Source organism: Onychomys torridus, chromosome 5 (assembly GCF_903995425.1).
Source record: "Onychomys torridus chromosome 5, mOncTor1.1, whole genome shotgun sequence".
Classification (NCBI taxonomy): domain Eukaryota; kingdom Metazoa; phylum Chordata; class Mammalia; order Rodentia; family Cricetidae; genus Onychomys; species Onychomys torridus.
The window spans coordinates 114,008,015-114,029,617 of record NC_050447.1 but is presented as its reverse complement, the minus strand read 5'-3'; the positions used below and the strand labels follow the sequence as shown (position 1 = coordinate 114,029,617).

At 44.9% G+C, this 21,603-nt stretch overlaps 1 protein-coding gene across 2 annotated transcripts in view; it reads right to left on the bottom strand.

Moving 5' to 3' along the window:
- Positions 1-21,603, bottom strand: part of Gcnt2 (glucosaminyl (N-acetyl) transferase 2 (I blood group)) — a 94,570-nt gene that overhangs the window by 49,462 nt on the left and 23,505 nt on the right. Inside the window, exon 1 of one of the 2 annotated variants that reach the window (XM_036186742.1) lies at positions 15,609-17,143. The exons of the other annotated variant lie outside the window; for it this stretch is intronic. Coding sequence (XP_036042635.1) covers positions 15,609-16,527 — 919 coding nt within the window. The 5' untranslated portion in view covers positions 16,528-17,143. Of the gene's footprint in view, positions 1-15,608; positions 17,144-21,603 lie in introns of those variants that run through there. 2 annotated transcript variants of the gene reach the window in all.

Here is a 21,603-nt window from a genome sequence, read left to right as displayed (position 1 = left end):
GTCACCTGAGGTTTCTCCACAGTGTTGGGGCATCATCTTCAGCCTACAGGCTTAGCGTATCTGACAGACTCATTTGTGAACTAGGATGTACACAAGGTCAACAGTTTGACCTCACATTTGGTGAGAGCAGTCCATGTACCAGAAACACCTGAATTCCATTAGTGTCATGTCATGATTCAGGATTTTAAATTCTGGAAATTGTTGAGATATATATATTTTTTTAATTCATCTGTCCATTTTTCTTGGCTGTGTATATGTGGCTTCATCTCAGCATCCCGTTCTTCTCCACATCCCTCTATTAAATGCCAGTCTACTATTGAGAGGGGTGAGCTTAGTTATTCTTCAAGAATAACTGTTTCATCTGTTGTTCCATTGCACATCAGAAGCCATCAGCCCAGTGCCTGTCCAGCTGCCTTCGAAGAAAAGGGCACGGTAACTTTTCCAGATTGCAAAGGCCACTCACTTCAGGGATGGTGCCATATTGTCCTGGCTTCAGAGGATGCCTTTTGTTAAAGCCACGACCATACTTGTTTTGGCAAGAATCGGTAGTCCTTTGTTTCATGCCCTGTCTGTCCTGTTTGTCAGCAGTTGATTCAAGGATACTTTGTTGTCCAGTGGCAAAATGGTCCTTTGGGTTCCTGCTTCACAGAGGAAACTGCCAGACATTCTACAGGACACTAAGAAAAGTGACCAAGAGACTCCAGCCCTGTGGGCTGAAGACAGATGCTCCAACTTTACAAAGGAACATTAGGTGACTGTCCAGACTGCCAGCTGTCTCTGTCTACCCTGCAAGACTCCAGAAAGTTGCTTGCATCCTTCTCCCGGTTCTCAGGTAATAATATATCCTTCTGAGGTCTTTGATGTAGTTGAAGACTAGATAGATATAATTTTCCTTAGTTATGATAAAAGATAAGTTAGATATAAAACCTTAGACTCGTAAATATAAGATAGATAGAATATTTTGTTTAATTTTGTCAAAACAAATAGACTAGATATTATAACTATAATTCTTGCTTGGTAATTGTTTTGTTATATGTAATTTTAAAGTTAAAACCTTCCTTTTTTTTAAAAAAAAAAAAAAGAAAGAAAGGGGGAAGTGCTATGGATATCACTCTGTATAAATAAAATGCTGTTTGGCCAGTGGCCAGGCAGGAAGTATAGGCAGGACAAAAGAGAAGAGAATTGTGGGAGGTGGAAGGCTGGAGCAGAGAGACACTGCCAGCCGCCTCCATGACAAGAAAGATGTAAGGTAATGGTAAGCCACAGCCAAGTGACAAAGTATAGATTAATAAAAATGGGTTAATTTAAGATAAAAGAAGTAGATAACAAAAAGCCTGCCATGGCCATACAGTTTATAAGTAATATAAGCGTCTGAATGATAATTTTATATGTGGGTTATGGGACCACAGGGGCTTGGTGGCACCTGGAGAGAAGCCCTCCAACTACATTAGTCCCGCTGCCAGCACGAAGTGGAGGGCTGTTTGTATAGGGAAGTTGAAATAGGAAGCTTGGTTTAGATTGAGGGATTGCCAGGGAAGTCCAAAAGTTATAAGATAATAGATAAACCAAAAAGGCTGGGAAGTGGGCTAGAGGGCAGCTAGCTCAGCAGTAACTGTGTGGGAGAAGAAAAAGGCAAACAGGGCGTGGTCAGCCCTTTCCTGCTACGACAGGGTCTGAAGAAAGCAGTTTCTTCATGGGAAACCAAAGTAGAGCTGGAGTTCGAGGCAGGAGTCTTCTACAGAATCTCAAGATCGAGATAGAACTCAGACTTGATTAGAGTACAGCTCAGTGAAGGAGGAGTTCTGCAAGGATTGGGGTGCAGGAAGGAGATGGCTACTGAAGAGGTCAAACAGGAAGTGTCTTGAGAGTGGGCAGGCTGACCACAGCACAAAGCTAAATCCATGAAGTGGACCTGAGCCTCCAGCTCCCTTGAGAACGAACTATGCTCTGTCCTCTTGTATCCTCACAGTTAAATTTTGATCTTTTCAATCTGGCAGAAGAGAAAAACCATGACGTATGGAGATTGTGGAAGTGCAAGGTTCAGGGACACAGGCTTTGATCACGCAAACTCCACCCTACTGTTCCCTAGAACCATGACACCAAAGGGACACACAAGGGAAACACATTTGGAAACAATTCTCTGCCACTCATGGTTTGGTCCTGAAGGAGCTTAAGAAAGGATCACAATGTGAACACTGTGTGGGGCAGAGGGTGAGAGAGGTCTCTGAATAGTTCTGTCCCGGAGAATCACATTAAAAGGTAGTTCGTATGGCTCAGCAAGTAAAAATTTTATCCCCACAAGCCTGATGAAGTGAGTTTGACCCGAGTTCCAACCCTGGAAGCCACGTATAAGTGTAAGGCAGATATGGTGGTGTGCTGATGTAATCCTAGTGACTCTGAATTGAGAAGGGGGAGGCACACAGGAATCAGCCTTTGGACCAGTGTAGGGATTAGAGCAAGCCCTGAGTAAGCTAGTTCCTGAGTGAGAATGTATTTTCACATGAGCATGGCCTGTGGAGAACTCCAAGATCAATTGGCCTATGGTACATTGGCAAAGCCCTTACCCACATGGACCAGGCTCAATATTATTCAGGACATTTACAAACACTGCATCGTCGCCCTACTACCTCCATACCCCAATTGCTGAGAGACTCTTTTGCCAAAAAACTCGTTCAGCAAGATGATTTCCTTAACCTCATGGTAGGTTAACTCCACGAAAAAGGGAGGCTTTACAACAACCCAGATGTGTTCTTTGCAGCATTGGCCTTTGATTTGCCAACGACTGCTCATTTTTGCTTCTTGGATATACAATGTGGCTCAGTAGGTAAGCACAGTATATTAGCTGCCTTTTTATTGCTGTGATGAAAACATCTGACCACAGCAGCTTGTAGAAGGAAGGCTTTACTTGGAGCTTACAATTCCAGAGGGACTGGAATCTTTTCCCATCACAACTGGTGTAGGGAGTAATAAAGTCCTCAGTGAATGTGTGTTGTTCGATATGGGCACAGCCGTGTCAGGGTCGACTGCCTCAGCCCCACAGGAGAGGCAAGGGATGTCAAAGCCTTCCAAAGGTCTGAGTGCAGATGTTGACAGTGTGTGCAGAAAATATCCACCTTTCTGTCCTCGGCTGTTTATGGCCTGAGGACTGCTTCCTCACAGAGAGACTCTAGCCAAGATTGTCTAAACAAGACTCCTAGTTCAACTGTATACAATAACCCTACCTCCTTGTTTAGCTCAGTTAATAACCCTGTCTCTTTGTTCATCTGGATGTAATAACCCCACATCCCTGTTCAACTGTATATAATAAACAGACTGAGCTTCCGGAGTGCTAGGGCTTCTCTCTCAGAGAGGCCAGAACGCCCACGTGACTTAGTAAGTCGAGACAACTTACAGACACTGTTAGAATCAACAAATGTTTCTGTCAGAGCTGTGCTGTAATGAAAACGTGTCCAGAGCCTTTGACTATTTTGAGGGAGCACACAGGCCAGAGACCATCTGGATGGGTCAGAAGGCAGTCAGCTTATGAGGATTGAAGGCCTGAGGTAAGGGTGGTAATTATGAGAACCCAGAACTCACTAGATATCCTTCACAGGCAGACAAACAGAATGTGCTGGTTAGATGGGAGGGAGGGCACATGGAGTCCTGGCTGGGGAGAAGTTGGCCACCAGGAATAATGATCATGACTAAAGAAATGAGTTTAGAGGGAGCAGGCATATGGAAGGGAGAATCTGCCAAGCAGGTATGAGTAGGAGGTTGGAAACAGGCACCCCAAAAGCAAAGAGGAATGTAGGGGAGGGCCAGGTGAACTATGTATGGCTTTAGGGATGTGCTGCCAATGGCAGGATCACCAAGACAGAAGGAAGAGTGGGAGCCCAAAGGGAAGGGAGCACGGAATCAAGGAATGTGTTCACCAAACCCTCAATGGCCTTCATCACAACTTCCCGGAGAACAGTCGTGCTAAACTCAGCTGGTATCCCAGGGTCATTTCGAAAGTTGGTGACCAAGAATGCACAGAGGACAAAATTATCCATTTCAGTGGAAGTTTCCCAAGGAGGGATTAGCCAAACCATGAACTCTGACACATTTGGCAGTGTGGACAGCCCTGTCAGGATCTGGAAGTTGGAGCTCAAAGTTTCACAACAAATTCTTCATTCAAAGTCAGCTGCCGTCTGTCTTTCTCTTTGAATGGTTTATTTCTCCTTACTTATTTTTTTCAATTTGACTTTACAGATGGGTGTTTTGCCTGGAGGCACGTCTGTGCACTGTCTGCACTCCTGGTACCAAGGAGGCCAGAAGAGGACACCCCCTGGAGTCACAGACAGTTGGAAGCCGCCATACAGGTACTGGGACCAGAACCTCTGGAGAGCAGCCAGTGCTCTGAACTGCGGAGCCATCTCTCCCTAGTATTTTTATTCCATCTGCCTTCTTAAGTAAAAACAAGCAGCAACAACAACCATACAACTCTAGAAGAACGATTCTGCAGGGTGCAGACAGAACATTGAATTGCACGGACAAAGATAATGAATTTCCCCTGGCTTTGGCAATTGCCATCTGTTCTCTACATCCAGTGAATGGAATCATTAAGGCAGTTTATATATCACAAGGGTCAGGTGACAAAGTCCGTGTACTACTGGAAAACAGCAATGCTAACACTCATAATTGCTTTGGGAAAATCCCTTGGGGATGTGTCATATTAGGACGACACGCAGGCTTTCTATCACTCTAACACAGGCATTTTCCCCTTTAATCTGGCTCCAGATGGCTGTTGCTCCTAATGAGCTACAGATGAAGAAGCTGGCTAGTGCTGAGGCTCTTATGTACCTCTTTACCCACAGATGTTCACTGAGCTTTAATATTAACCAGTCTTGAGGACCACACCACAGCAGGGTGATAAACACAGTCCTTGCTTCTCTCTGGACCCGACTCATGGGATGAAGGAATGGAGGCCAGGCTGGGATGAGTCCCACCACTTAAATGAATGTAAAATCTGGCGTGGGCACACACCTGTAGTGCTAGCACTTGGAAGGCTGAGAAAAGTGGAACGTGAGTTTGAGGCTAGCCTGGATTACAAAGTGATGACGAAACGGAAGAAATAAGGAAATAAGTCTACATAAGAGAATTCAAATACTGGGGTATTTACTCAGGATTGAAATTTCTCTCCTGGAGAGACGTTTGGAGGCTTATGGACACCCATAAGAAGCTTACAGGGCTTTTTTTTTTTTTGGACAGGATTTCTCTGTGTAGCCCTGGCTGTCCTGGAACTTGCTCTGTGGACCAGGCTGTCCTTGAACTCAGAGATAGGCCTGCCTCTACCTCCAGAGTGCTGTGATTAAAGGCGAGTGTCACCACCACTGGGCAAAACTTACAGAACTCTAAAGACCCCTCTAGGATAGTATAGGAATGGTAAATGGCTGCTAGGTGAAGAGAGTCTTTAGCTGTGTAGTATCTGAAGTTGTCCAGGAAACCCAGGGACACAGTTTTTAGAGTCATTGGGCTATCCCATGATACAGCTCCTATGTTCCTGTGAGCAATCTCCTACAATAGCCCCTTACCCCCACACAAACTTCTGCTCGACTGGAATCCACTCTCTTGTGTGCTGTGACCCTATCAGGAGTGAATAGGCATTTCTGTGCCAATCCTCAGGAAAAGTCAAGAACCATCATCCAGTCCAGTGTATATAAATGACATGAATCTAAGCCTCCATTATACTAAGCATCGCTAGTGTGTGTTATCGGTGGTTGTGGTCCATCTAAGGGGAAGCTGGGCATGAGTAGTTGCTACCTAGGAACATTCAAGACAGCAGTGCAAGACTGACTGACAGCCAAGTGTGGGAGCCCAGAGCGAGAATGGGAATAGGTTTGCTAGAGGATGTGATTCTGTGCTGCACTTTCAAGGAAAAGCATCTGCCAGTCAGGTGTGGATGAGACAAGAAGAACATCCCAGAGCATCCTATCCTGGCAGAGGGAATGGCATGGATTGTGACAGGGAATCTGGAGATGGCACTGCTGGGACCCACAAGGTACCTGGTAGAGCTAAAATGTAAAACTGAATGGGGCACAGATAGAGGAGGTGCTGGGAAGACTGAATCACCACTTTACAGATGAAACTATGTTCTCCATTAAGCATCCTTAATCCAAAAATTTTAAATCTGAAGCACTCTAAATACTGGCAGCATATGTAGAGAATTCCACCATGGCAATTTGTGCACAAAATTATTAAAAACATCATAAGAAATTACCTTAAGGCTATGTGTGTAAAAATATAGGTGAATTTTATGTTTGGACTGCGAGCCCCATCTTTAAGATACTACATTATGTTTGTTCAAGGATTTAAAAATTTCTAAAATCTGAAATGTATCTGGATCCAGACATTTCGAGGTGTGGGATACACAACCTGACTAAAGTTACCACAAACAGTAACACATCAGCCATTATTCAAAGCACTGGTCTAATTGATTAAAGCCTCATCATGTATTTGACAGATGGAGAACATGGGATACAAAAGTGGGTAACCTACCCAAAGACTGCTTGTACATAGCAGAATCCAGATTCAAACTTTGAGACACAAGGCGTATGCTTCTAGCACATGGACTAAATCTGCTCTCTGAGGCCAAACTTTACAAATGGCAGATTGTATGGCTGGGGCTGGAAGACCCAGGACTCTGACTTGGTACTCTCTCACTTAGAAGTCTGCATCCCAGATAGAGCCAAATCTCCATCAGTGAGGGTGAGAGGCAGTGAGAGGTCCCAGTGTACAGGGGCAGAATTCAGGCAGCTGCAGAGGGAGAGCATGAGTTTAGCTATGAGCATGAGTAGCACCAGATGTGGATGCATTCTGGGCTTGAGCACAGTGTTTATTACTCATCTGCCCACAGTACATCTTCCCATTTGCAAAGCATTAATTTAAGTGCCCACCAATAGGATTCCTGTGAAGAGTCAACAGAGATGATGTAGACCCATAGGCAGATGTTCAGTAAATGTGAATTTCCTTCCCTTTTCTTGGATCTCTCACATGAAAAAGCCAAGGGTCCTGAGAAAATGGACCATTAGGAGGAAAGGGAAAAATTCTTGTGGGCCCAATTATATAACCACTCCACAGCTTAATGAACTATGAATTTGCCCTTTCATTCTCTGGACTCTTGGAGTTACTATAATAATTAAATGAAGGATTAATAAAACTAGGTTTCATTTAAAATTAGTACATACTGTGTTACTTTGCATTTCCCTGTTTATTATTATATGGTTTTGTTTGTTCTTCCCTCTTACTAGGTATACTTAATATTTGTATTCAGACAAGTTATTTACTTATTTTTTAAAAAATATTTTTCTGAGCTTGGCGGTAGTGGTGCATGCCTGTAATCCCAGCACTCGGGAGGCAGAGGCAGGCAGATCTCTGTGAGTTTGAGGCCAGCCTGAGCTACCAAGTGAGTTCCAGAAAAGGCACAAATCTACACAGAGAAACCCTGTCTCAAAAAACAAAAAACAAAACAAAACAAAATTCTGGCAGCATAGAAAGAAATGAGTTTCTCTGTGAACACTTCATACACATGTTTCAGTGTGTGTGTGTGTGTGTGTGTGTGTGTGTGTGTGTGTGTGTGTGTGTGTGTGTGTGTGTGTGTGTGTGTGTGTGTGTGTGTACTTCTAGGGATCAAATACACTTGGTGTTTTTTCACTCGTCCCCTGTCATACATTGTCATGTTAAATTTCCTCATCTATACACGGGGACAGCAGGCCTCCTTTCATAGGATCATTATAAGCATTGAAGGAGATCAAGCATAAGAAATCCATTTGCAAACCAAGTATGTCCACACAATGAATTCACAATGTGACTCCAAGATTTCTGTGGCTTCTGGGAGGAGCTTTATCCCGTGTAGGCTAACTCAAATTAAACTCTTATATGGTTTTTTTGTTTGTTTGTTTGTTTGTTTTGTTTTGTTTTGTTTGTTGTGTGTGTGTGTGTGTATGAAACTGTACAGATAGGTATGTTTTATATTTAGGGATATGCATATATTACATATATTTAGGAAGCTTATAAAGTAGGGTTTTCAAACATTCTCAGTGTTAGCTATACCTCCATCACCGCCGTATCTTTCCCACCCCTCTCCCCATTTAGGTTGCCAAATAAGAAGCCCAGTGTATGGGATATATCCCTCCAGTTGTTGGTCAGGGATATTCTGGAGACCCTCAAAATACAGGTAACTGTCATTGCTCTTGGTTGTCGATAGGGCTTGATGGTAAGACTCTTTTGCTAAGTACACACTTTAGTCACAGGATGTGGAGAGACCAACCATATTGACAGTGACCAGGAATCTTCCTTCCTTCTGGCTTGCTTTCATAGTATTAGAAGGTGCTATGTAGGCTGCTGAGGGGGGATTCATCAACAGTCCTATCCAACTGTGACCCCTGTGAACTATCATAACGATTGGCATGGCACGATATGCCCATGGATATAATACTGGCGTAAATGTTAGAGGTAACCAACCATTTTCTGATTGGATTTGAGACCCATTCCACAGGAAGAAACACATTCCTGGGACTGTAAATCTGGCGAGGAACCCATTGTCAGGGAGCTCACAGGCCCACGGAGTGTACCCACTGTACTATTACTTTGCTAAACTAACATGGTGTCAGACTAGTCTCTCTAAATATGCATCTCTCTTACAGATGAGTGTAGCTTGTAGACCTCATCAGAGAAGCTTCTTTGCACAGTGGATGGTGGTTAATGCAGAAACTTATAACTGGTTAAGTTACAAGTGCAGAGAATAAATATCTGTGAGGTGCTCTGCCACAATGAGGCATCTATATCATCCACCCGCCCACCACAGCTCAGGAAGAGCTTTGTGGAGGGTGGATGATTGTGGAGGGAAGAGGGAAAAAATTATAAGAGTCAGAGGTTGGGAGTAGAGGAACTGCAAAGAAACAGTGTGTCTGGGACATGACAGCTGAGCTCATGAACTCACAGCAGCTATGCTTGACTGAACAAGACCAGAACAAGATCAAGCTGGCCAGCATTCCAGCATGGATCCGGAGGGGCTCAGTAGGCCCCAACCCTCACAGAGGAGCTATTGATAGATAGCCCCTCCCTCCCTCTCTTAGGGGGAGGAGTCCATTTTCCTTAAGGATATGGCTCTTAGTGGGTTGGTTGCATCTTCTAGTGGATTGCCCCCAGCTAGAAGCATTTGGGAAGCACAGATGGGACTCTGTAAGTTATTTAAAAAAAAAAAAAAAAAAAGCCACGCAGTTGGGAGCAGGTAGGGAGTAAGGAGGAGCTCTGGGAGGAGTAAGGGGGAGCAGTAGAGTATTGTGATCAGAATATGTTGTATGCGTGTATGAAATTCTGCAAGTAATAATTTAAATAATGTATATTTAAAATAAATATTTTCTGCAGGAAGATGATACTGTGAAGGGGTTATGCCTTTCCCACAAAGAAAAATTTCCATGTTATAATTTCTCTGGTGGTTAAAGCCACACAGGTGATTCCCCTCTAATACCAAGTGAGGACAATATGAACAGCTTTCTGGTGTAGAACAAGGAGACATCTGGGCACAGACGTGTGCCTGTCTATCCTGCACCTTGCCATAGTGCCATTCGGAACCAGGGCTGGCCCTTTGCCTTTAGTTTCTGGGCAGGAAAATAACTCAAGAAAGGCGTGCTGGCCCTTTTCAGACCTTGGCTCTATCCTGATGGTAGTGTGGACAAGGCAGCACCAATGTGAGGTCCTCCTCCTTGATCTGTTCCTGGAACTGCCAGGAAACCGTCTTCTCTCCTTCCCAGGAATGCCAGCCACCCAAACCAAGTAACGCTGGGACTATTTCTGGCCTCTCTGACACTGTGGAGAAAATCTGCCCAAGAGAAGCTAAGCCAGAGCAAGTCAGAGACAGGGAGACCAACTCATACCTATTGCCCAAGGATATGTCTGGCTCCCAGGCTAAAGTCCCAGGCCCTCCCCTCCACCCCTCGGATTTGGGCAAATAGAGATGGCTGGTCCCCTATGGATAGAGAACTTTGTAAGAAAGATACTGTACACTTTGTTTCAGCCTTGATCCCACTTGATTTGGAGGCCAGATCCCTGGGATGTGGCTTCATGAGTAAGCCCTGGAATTTGTTTAAGCTACTCTGAGCTGAGTTCCTGACACTCGAAACCTAAAATGTTAGCACACTCTCCCAAAGAATGTGTCACAGTTAAAACGGGAAAATAAATCAAAGTAGGGAATATGTTATTTTTAGAATTTAAAATATGAGGAGGAAATGGGATCATGTGGTCTCTTCTAAGGTGGAGATCATTTTATCCAACAAAGAGGAACTGAAAATACACGTATACAAATGGGGTGGGGGGAGCAAATGAAAACATTGTTAGGGACGGAAACAATCATGGCCGAGAAAAGTCAGATTGCTCATGAGCAAAGACTCCTAAGAACAAACAAGGCTGTTGGGGGCGGAGGGGGGGGGGGTAGAAGGCAAAGTAACTTCACCTTTTCCTTAGAATCTGGCCTGCCCCGAAGGGAGAAAAGGCAACTTAGCTATCCCAGCAGGCTGAGAAAAAACTAGACCAGCCAACATTTCCATAGATGGGGATCCATTTCATGAGACTTGAACCAGAAATCTTCAGGAGGGCTTGGGGTGGGGGATTGGGGGGCTCAATGGGAGAGATCTCTTGCAGCATCCACAAGGCATGCTTGACTTTGTTCCCACTCCTCCTCCAAATACAACAAAATGCAATACAACACTATATGATCACACAGTGCTACCCGGCTTCTAGAGCTCTGTCTTGAGTGGACAAATGAAAATATGACTGAACAAGAAGAGCTAGGGGAAAGGAGAAGGAGGAGGAGGAGGAGGAGGAGGAGGAGGAGGAGGAGGAGGAGGAGGAGGAGGAGGAGGAGGAGCCTTTCTTCAAGGCGGCCTGTACCAGCAAGCACAAAGCAAGAGCTGGATGCCACCAAGGCAGGTGATGCCTCAGCACCTGCTGCTGCCTAGCATCAGAGCAACCTGGATCCACTCGGCCTCCTCTGAAAACTGCTGTCCAGAGGGAGAGGGTCAGCTGCCCAATGTGCTCTAGAGCCATCTCAGAATGGCAGGCATGCTCCCTGGCTTTCTGAAGGCCTGGGACCCGGGTGGGGTGGAGGCCTGGACCTCTTTGTGATCTTCCCGGGTTCCTTACCTTTTCCTTCTCTCTTTCCCTTGCTCCCCATGATCTTTTTCTCCTCCCTTCCTCCTTCTCCTCCACCCACCCCTTCCCAGTCCCCGCCTCCTCCCTATACCTTTCCTCTTCTCCTCCTTTCTGCTTCTGCTCCTCCTTCCCATCACCCTCTTTCTTCTTCCCCTCCTCTCCTGTCCCTCTTTCTGTACCTCCCTTCCTGTTCCTGCTCCCCGCCCCCTCTTCATCTCAAGGTCTTGCTGCCAGGCAAGGGTCTCATCACCAAGCTCCCCTGCAGCTCTCTCACCTTCAAGTAGCATTCCAGTTGTATCCCTCATGCTTAGTTTTTCTCATTCTGACTCAGGTTGTTCTCTCCTGCCTTAGACCATTTTCTTGACGTTTCTTAGAGTGGTGGAAAGAGCACATCTCCACACTGGGATGCTCTCATTGTCTTTAGAGAGGTTAATCTGGTACTTGGGGCTTTTGTTGTCTCTTCTTCTCATGGCTGTTTTGTACAGGAATTAGCCTACATATTTTTCCTTTGGTTCATTTTTTTTTTTTTATATCAACCCAAGTTCCTCAAATTTTTAAGAGGGTGAGTTCATAGAGTATGGCTAACTGTTGGCCATACTTTTTCACTTTGTTTTGTTTTGACTTCTCCTTTTTTGTTCTTCTGTGCTAGAGATGGAACCCAGGGCATTGAATGTGCTAGAACAAATGCCTCATCACTAAGCTGCATCCCCACCCCGACACATTCATACTGCAGTGGTTAAAAAAAAAAAAAAAAAAAAAAAAAAGACTAAGAAATACGCCATTCTCTCCATAGAAAGACAACTCAAGAAAAAGTAAGCAAGAGCTATGTGATGTCATGTGGCACACGGCTGCCTCTCTCCTCAGCCTCTTAAATGATTCATACTTGGTTTTCTGACACCATATCAGATGCAATCAACCTCTCAGTCATATTTCTCTTGGGAATGTTCTGGGGTACTGATACATTTGGGCAGCACTTACACTTTGAGTGATGACTCTGAAGGAAGAAATAATACTGTACATACACATAAAGTGTGGGCACTGGAGGGCCTCTCCCTTTAAAAGACAACAATGCCAAATACTGAATTAATGTGATTAAAAACTATCTGGGACTAGAGAGTCAGACACACACCCCAAATTTTAAATCATGAAGATGGCTCCTCTGACAAATGCCAGCATTAGCCAAGCACATGGTTAGATTGTTTTACATTGATTTGAAGATTGGAGAGTGCTTTTAATGGTTTGTGCTTGAATTCACTTGTAATTTGGGAAGGCCCCACCTAACAAACAGGATTTCCTTTCTTTCTAAACCAGGATGGCCCCAACTGTCCAAGAAAGAATGAAGGCAGACCCCAGGAAGTGTCCTATTATCCTGAAGCGTGTCTCTTGCAGAGAGAGCCCACTGGCAAGGGCTACACACACACACACACACACACACACACACACACACACACACACACACAGCCTCCTCCACAGGAAGTCGCTCAGCTGATTGCTCTCCCTCAGCTCCTGCAGAAAATGGAGCACTGTCAATGAAGCTAACGGGCAGTGTGACTCCCAGGCTCCAAGCACTGCCACCAGTATGACTACAGGTGCTGTGTACCATGTTCTGGGCACTGTGTCTTCTGCAAAGAATGGCACATGTAGAAACAAGTGGGCTCTTTCTGCCTGAACCCCTCATTTTGTAGCTGGAGATGGGTGGATGTCCACACTTTATTGGAGGTTGTACTGTTGCTTCAAGAAGAGAGAAGCTAGTATGCCACGCTACAGACCTCCAGACAGAAAGGTTTTCTCTCTTGGACTAAATTACTTATTCTACTTTAAAGATGGAGTCTTGTCATGATGCCCAGAGTCATTTCAAATTTCTGGGTTCAACAGAGCCTCCTACTCCAGCATCCACACACTAGGATAGCAGATAGATGTCACCATCCTAGCGATACTGGTCATTCTTTATCTCTCATCTGGTCTATTGACTGGCAGGGAAGAGAAAGGTAGCTGAGGGAGAAAGGAGGTTCTTCTGCCCTTGATTTTTTTTTTTTTTTAATTTGGCATGGATCAAACTGGCCACCCCTTGCCAGAGATATTTAACAAAAACCAAGACCCAATCTCATGTCTGCCTTCATCATCCCTCATTTCTGAGGCAGGGCCCTGATGTCTAAGCTGGCTGTCTTTGAACTCACATCCTGCTGGTCCTCTCCTGAGTGCTAAGAGTACAGGCATGTACCACCACACCTGGCCATGTCTTTTTCTATTTTAAAAGAAGTGACAAGCCAAACTTCTGCAGAGTTACATAATGACCTTATCTCACTCAGGACCACACCCAATGTGCACATGGTTAGACTCTAACTCTCATGGATTTTTAAAGAATCCTGGAAATAGAAAAGGAATAAATCTTTAAATATGAAAATCAGCTTCTAAGTGCTTAATGTCCCCAAATTATATGCCAATAATAGAAACAACGGATTCAGGGTGAAAAGATGACAGAGTGTGCTGAACCTAAGCTAAGTGGCTTTGCCAGCCACACTGGGATTCAGAGACCAAACCCGCTGGTATTTTCCAGAACATGAGTATGTTTATTACCCAGCAAGCCCTGCCTGCTACCCCAGAGCACTTCCCAGCCTTCCCAGCTTGGCATTCCCCCAAGGGCAGAACAATGATTGCTTTTCTCTCACTGTAACTGTGCTGTCTAGTTCATTAGCAATCCATTTGTCTTTTCCACTGAGTCCAAAGCACGCTGCTGCCTTCCAAAGAAATGCTACCACATTTTATATACGATTTAAGGAACATGATTCAGGGCTAGCGAAATGGCTCAGCAGATTAAGGCATCTGCTGCCAAGATGGACTAAAGTTGTTCCCCAGAACCCAAATGGCGGAAGGAGGAAATCAACTCCCCAAAGCTGTTCTCATTATCGAACTTGGGGTCACAGTATACACACTAAGAAATTAGAGCTCGAGTGATGCCCTGCATCCCTTCTTCCCACTGTGGCCACAGCGGATAATCTCTTTGCTTTTCACTATTCATGTGACTGTGTTAGCTGCCTTCTTGAGGACAAGTTGACCAAACTTGGTTTCTTGGGATAGAATATGATGCTCTGACATCCACATCTGTGCCACGACATACTCTGCCCCCGCACACACAAAATAAATAAAACTGTAATAAAAATAACTGGTCTAGTCAATTATTAAAGGTAAAAACTCTTTTGATAAGAAAGAAGGGACTTTGTCTTAGAATCGCATTATTTCTATGAAGTAAGATATAAGGTTTTTTAAAAATATATAAAATGTATTTCTTCAATTATCTATACATAAGTATGTCTATTGTGCAAGTACCTGCATGTGAGTGCAGGTGGCTGTGGAGGCCAGAGTCAGATCTCTGGAACTGGAGTCGCAGGTGGTTGTTGAGACAGCCTACATGGGTGCCAGGAACTAATTGAACTCTGGTCCTCTGGAAGAGCAGAATGTGCTCACAGTGTAGCGATATTCGCACAAATCCAAGTAGCTCTCAGCATTCCGCGTCTTGCACAGCGAGCTATGGCCCCATGCCTAGTGAAGCCCCAGGTTTTGCCATTTGTTCACTCATCACACGCTTGCTCACACTCTCTCCTCTAACACAAACCTACTCAACATTTACTATGTGGACTAACCATAGGAGATAGAGCAGTCATTGAGAAGAAAATGACCTCAACTTCATGGAGCTCCCACAGAAAAGATCAGCAACAAACCCATGCAGACTGGTAGAAATGATCATTACACACAGTGACTCTTTGCAGGGAAAACTGTGCAGTGTGCTGGCCCATGGCTGTGGGTGAGGAAGGGGTAGGCAGTTGGCCGGAGTTGTGGTCTGGCAGGTGAGAAGGAAGCTGCATGGTTCTAGAGGTGGGCAGAAGGCTGGCTCAGGTAAAGATCTTGGACGAAGAGGAAGTCTGATAAGTCTGTGGAGAAGAGAACCTCTAGTATGAACTAAACATGGTGCTAAGAGAGGACTGCGACAGATGTAAGCTGCCAGTGGCACACGGGACAGCAGTGCTTGGGAACGACCCCACAAAGAGCATTGTGAGCACTCATAAGAGATTAGGGTGAGGACTCTACACTGCAGTCTACAAGTTCCAGGGCCCCATTGGGTGATGAAAGCCTGTGGATATAAGTCCTTTATATTAAATGGTGCAACATTTTCATATGACCTACGCACACACATCCTCCTGTATATTGATATGTTCTCCACATGACTTATGACTCCTAACTCAGTGGAAATGCCATGTGATAATTGTTAAGTTGCATTGTTTAAGGAATTGTAACAAGAAAGTTTACATATACTCAACACAGGCACATTGTTTTTAAATGAATATTTTTTTATGCAAGATGGGTTGAACCCTGAAATGCCGTACCCAGGCATAAAGAGACCTGCAGGCATTCCTTTGCAAGTAACATGGACTCTCACATACCTGGAATCCTATTGAGCGTCACCCAGAAGTGCTCATCAGGACTGAAAGTGTCTTTGGACCAATGGAGCAAGTCAACTGCCCGGGGGTCGTGCAGAACAAAGTTGGCAAACTCTCTCGATAGAGCAACATAGGCAGAGCCAAAGTAAATGGTGAGGTTGTGGGGGGGTGGAGGCTTCAGTGTGGTGGTTCTGATGACATAGGAAAGCTCTTTGCTCAGGTGTTCCCGGTGAACATACTTGGTCCTTCCGATTGCATGAGCTGGGGGCAGCACCCCTGGAGTGAGATTCTTCCCCTTCAGCCCTTTCAGGTACTGAACTATTTCCTTGTTGGTTTTCAGGGGGAAGTCCTGCCCACAGGTGTTGATGGCATATTTCCAGGGGACCTCAGAGGTGGACAGATCTTTGATGCAATTCAAGTCAGCCTGGAGCCGGGAGATTCCACCATAGACCACAGGCTCTGTCTTAGAAGCCATAAAGGCATTGGGGAAACAGTTCACTAACTGTTCCACTGCACCTTTGAATTCAGCTGTTGCCTTTTCGTCCACATGAACACAGTAGACATTTTGAGGCATGAAGATAGCCCTGAAGAGCCTTGCAAAGGTGTCAAAATTATGATGGATGACCATGACATATGCCAAAGGAAATTCGACCTCTTCCTGAGATAAAGGGGCTGTGATATAGTGGCTTTGGGTCACATATTCTGTGCAAGAAGGCTTCTCGTGGATCATCAGTTTGTTCCTCCACAGGAAAGGGGTTTTCCCATTGACAAAGGAGGTGCACACCTGAGTCAGCATCACAGAGTCTGAGATGTTCAGCTTCTGGTAGCTTTGATCTCCCCCAAAACTTAACACGTAGAGAACAATAAAAACTATGACAGTCGTTACAGAGACTATGAAGAGGTAACGCAAGGACGGAGGCATGCCTTACAGAGCAGCGAGATGTCAGCGCCCATCAAGCTCTGCAAATCCCTTCCCAGACTTACTTCTTCCTGGGAGCTCTGGTTGTGGTACACGCTCCAGTCACTGAGAATTCCGGCTGTTTCATCTTCCCCAGCCCAGCTGCGGGCTCTCTCCTCAAGCCGATATTAGAATCTGATCCCGCCTCTCTAAAAACCTCCTTTGTCTAAATCCCAGCAGCAGGTTGCGGGAGCTCAGGCTTTTCCTCCTCTTCCTTTGGCCTCCCCGTTTGCATCTGCCGGCTGTTTTCACTCCCGCTGGCACTTTTTTTCCAGTTGAGTTTCTCACCTCTCCTTTCGTTTTTTTCCCTCAGGGGTTTCTCCTAGCTCTTCCTCCTCCTGTTACAATCATCACCACAGCAAAAGCCAAAGTTGAAGGGATAAGCCCAGCTAGGCGTGCGGCTTCCTGCCCTCCTCTACTGCCTCTCTCGCCTGCTCTGTCGCCTACTCTCCGGGGTGTGCCAGCTTAACAACCCAGGGGATCTAACACAGCCTCCGTTCAGTTAGCTGCAGTTTCAGGAGACTCCGCTCAAATGACACACTCTGGAATAAAAGCACACCTCCTCCATCCCAGCTCCATTGTAATGTTTTCTGGCCCCACCCCACCAGTTTCCAAAACAAGAGCTCCCAGGGGGAGGAGTTCCGGTCCTAGGGGATCTGACAAGGCAGAGGTGGCGGGGAGTGACATGAACCCCTCTCCTCTTACTCAGGCATCTGCTCTGGTGTTACAGAATGTTGGGGTGTAATGAGCAGGTAATTTGCTATACCCTCTAATTTTAGATGAGACCTGAAGGCTTCGCAGAAAGGAGCTTGAATCCCGGTCACAAACGACGTTCCGATCTGCATCTAAACAGGGTTAAGGGTTTAACCATCTCTATTTTTCCAGGACTTTACATTAAAAAACAAAGTGAAAACAGGGTCTCCAGCAATCCAGGTTGGCCTGGAGCTCACTATGTAGCAGAGGCTAGCTCTGAATTCCTGATGGTCCTGACTCTACTTCCCAAGTACGGGCTTTCACCCACACCCAGCTTTCTATGACCTACTTTATATGTAATCTTAAGCATCCTCTTGGCTGCTGATTGCCTTTCCATTTTCCTTTCCAATTGTCTGCATTTCACAAGGTAGAGTTTTTATTGACCCCCAGTGGAAAATGAGCTTTTGTTCCAGGGCTCGTTCTTCCCCGGAAGGTCTCTGCTGATAGACTGGAACACTGTGCTGAACCCTTCCTCCAAGTAGGAACTTGAGATTCAAAGCACCCAGACTCCAGTCCAATGGTGTGCCCTGTCCTCAGCTGGAGTTTCCTTCTCCCTGCTTTTACTATTTACGTGTTTTGTTTTTCTGCTCACGGATTATTTTTCTTTCCCCCTTACTAAACTCTTTCTGCACCTGCCTCAAACAAATGTTCTGAGGAGCCCTCCCCTGGGTCTTCAGTTCAGGAGTGAAAGAAAACGCAGCTCCCTTCCTTTCCAGGGTCTTCTTCAGAGAAGTGCAAAGGACAGTTCACTCTCTGGCCTCATCCTTTTTCCAAAAATAACACTGTTAAATATTAGGTTATTATGTCTGCAGAGTCTAAACAACAGAGGGTAATTTTGGCATCAGTAATTTCATTTTGGCAAAGCCTTGTGGCTTAGAATGAATACTGAAATTGTTGCAGCCTGACAAAGCCCTCGGTATACAGATACATAACTTAATTAGGGTAACCGAATCTGTTTACATTACCCTTTCCAACTGGCCAATAACATAGAGGTTCAGATTTACATAGACTGAGGGGATAAACATTAATGACATTACTGTATTAAGAAGTACAGATACTGACTGAAATAAGAATTACCATAAATGCTTCTGAGCTTAATCCGGTACCATTCGGATGATGCTGTTCACATATTCAAAAATATAGCTATTGTTCCTCTTTTGCCTGTTCTTGAACCAATTTCCTAGATTAAAAGTCCTTATAGGAGCACATTTTATGAAACGGGTTATTGTACTAGAGGATGCCTGTTGCCTGTTACTTCTCCTTCTGAACAGACTGCAGTCCAGCCTGCTTATCCCGAATGGAATGGATGCTGTGACCTTTTTGCTATAAGGATGGGATGCCTCAGCCTTCCCTACCTGCCTTTTCCTACAGTCAAGAACAAAGCCGATACTCATAGGCTTAGCCACCATGCCCCTGGTCCTGACTTTGGAAGCAATTACTCCTGAACTAGCCAATTAATCAGGCTAGACATGTCTTTCCTTCCCTGGGGCCATCTTAAAGATATTCTCTGTGCTGCAGACAGAAGAACCCTGCATGTGGTGAACACTATTCTTTTTGAGGGGTGAGTGCATAGCTCAGTGGTAAAGCACCTGTTTAGTACTCGGAAGACCCTGGGTTCAATACCTAGTACACCAACACACACACACACACACACACACACACACACACACACACACACAGAGAGAGAGAGAGAGAGAGAGAGAGAGAGAGAGAGAGAGTTATTAAGATATATAGAACACATCTTCAAAATATAGAGAGTATTGTTTATCTGAAACAACAGAAGAAGTGTAAGCTCCCACAGTCCTGTTATCCCAGTGCTTCAGAGATTAAAGCAAGGAGAATGGCAAGTTCAAGGCCAGACTGGGCAACTTAGTGAGACCCTATCTCAAAATAGAAATAAAAACAAATACTTTTCAAAAAGAGAGAGGAAAAATGAGAGCATAGGGAAATGCAGTTTACAAAATTTTAAACTGGGGCTGGAGCTACAGCTCAGGGGTATCAGGTTAGTACACATGCTGCACAAGGTCCTTGGTTCAAACCCCAGCACTGCAAAAAAAAAAGATAGGAAAGAAATGAAAGGCCATCAAAGGTGAAGGGAAGGCCTGTCCTTTGGGCACTCAGTACCTCTGACATTCCCTTAAAGGAGGGACAAGATAGAGTTCACCTGACCCTACAAAACCCAGAGAAAAGCAAGGGAGAGGCGTGGCTCTCAGAAAGTTGCTGCTGCCCCACCCAATCAACTGTAAGGGAGGAAAGACAGGGGTGTTATGCAAAAGGAAAACAAACAGTTTGGGCTTAATCCTGTTGCCCAGGAGAACACAAAGGGTCAAGTGCAGGAACAGCTCCAGGCAAGCCAGGGCAACTAGTGGAAGATTTCTGGCTTCCTCATGAATCTTTCCTCTGCTGAGCTGCGGTTCTGACGCACTCTCCATTACGCTTTCATAATTGTTCTGGGACTTGGTTTTCATCCCCAATTAATCATTATTCTTTACTCAGGGAAGAGCTTGAGAAGGCACAGGTTCATACAGAAACACCAGATTAGTCAAGTTAAATAATAGCAAAAAGGGCCCAGGAAGCTTGTCTGGGAGAGGACTGACTGAAAATTTAATGTCGTTGCATCGAGTGGTCAAGTTACCAAGTTAACAACACGAGGTGAACTTGAATCCGTTCTTGGGCTTCTCTTTGGAAGGACAGTTTTACATAGTTTGTTTTGAGGTTTGTTTTGATTTTTTTTAAGATTTATTTATTCATTATATATGCAGAAGAGGGCACCAGATCTCATTACAGATGGTTGTGAGCCACCATGTGGTTGCTGGGAATTGAACTCAGGACCTCTGGAAGAGTAGTCAGTGCTCTTAACCTCTGAGCCATCTCTCCAGCCCTTGGTTTGATTTTTGTGGCAGTGCCTTTATGAATTGCCCAGGCCAGCTTAGAACCCTTGATGCTCCTGCATTAGCCTCCTGAGTGTTGGGACAACAGGCATGTGCCACCATGCTTGGCTCTGCAGTTGGCTTTGTTATGGAAGCAAGTCAAAAATGACTCAGGGATCCCCTCTTCATTTAAAATGTAGGGATTTGGTTTTCACTTTGAAGGAAGCTAAGAAAGTAGAGGACTTTGACATCCCCATTTACTCTGTCTAACCAATTAAGTAACTCCATCCTGGCTTGGTTGGTGGTTGAGAAATGATGCTTTGGGTTTATGTTTCAATAGTGATAATGGCAGCGGTGCTAAAGGTGAAGGAGAAAGACATTTTCAAAGCCCATCTTTCACCAGAACAACAATCCTTCCACAACTCCTGCGTCTTCCAGTGGGGTCCTCCAGGGAAAACCTTCCTCTTGGGGCCAATCATTTTGCTTTCTATTTCTTTTATCTAATTAACAACAGAAGTTGTTATCTGATCTGCAGAACCCAAAGCATTATTTAACATTCTTGTCTCAGTGTGGGTGGGGGCATAGCTAACATGCAGCACTTTGAAGGCCCCCCTGGTCACCAGTCCATGGCATCCCGCATGAGCTGGAGGGAACTGCACCTAATGTTGCTAAGGCAAAGGTTGATCATGAAGACTCTTCCTGGCTGCAAGATGGTTTGAAGCAACTACTTGCAAAATACAGTTTACAATGCATCCAGATCGATTCATGCTAAGATGCACGCAGTGATAGTATTGCATTTAGCAATCAGAAACAATACAATTTTGGTTTTGGGGGCTTAGAGAATGACAGGGTCCCTGATTGTAGTCCAGGTTGGCTGACCTGGAGCTCATTCTGAAGCCCTGACCAGTCTTAAATTAGTTCTCCTGCCTCAGCCTCAGCTTGGTAACAACTCCTGACTCTGAATTATATTTCAAGATGTAACTTATAGTCACTTGTAGAGATTAATTATGTTGCCAAAACAAGTGCTCTGCCAAACTGGGCGTGTCTGTAGTTGTGGGGTAAGGATGCAACCAGAGGTTTGGCAAAATTTGTTCCTATTGCCTAGGATTGGGGTGGGGGTGCTAAAATCCAAGATCAGGATTCTCACCCCAGGAGTTCAGTAGGTACCAGGGGAGTCAGATGACTTCAGTCTTAGATAATGATGGTAGTGCAAATCCCTGGAGCAAAGTCTGAGAATCCATGGACCAGAGACCAAAACTCTTTGATTCCCTACCTCCTCCGTGGTCGCATGGGACTTCCTTTGCTATCACTGAGTAATATGCTATAAGAAAAAGTGTTTTGTGATTAATAAATATCACACTATGCAGAAAAATTAGCATGAACTAAAATGATAGGTAACCTGATCCTTACAGTAAAA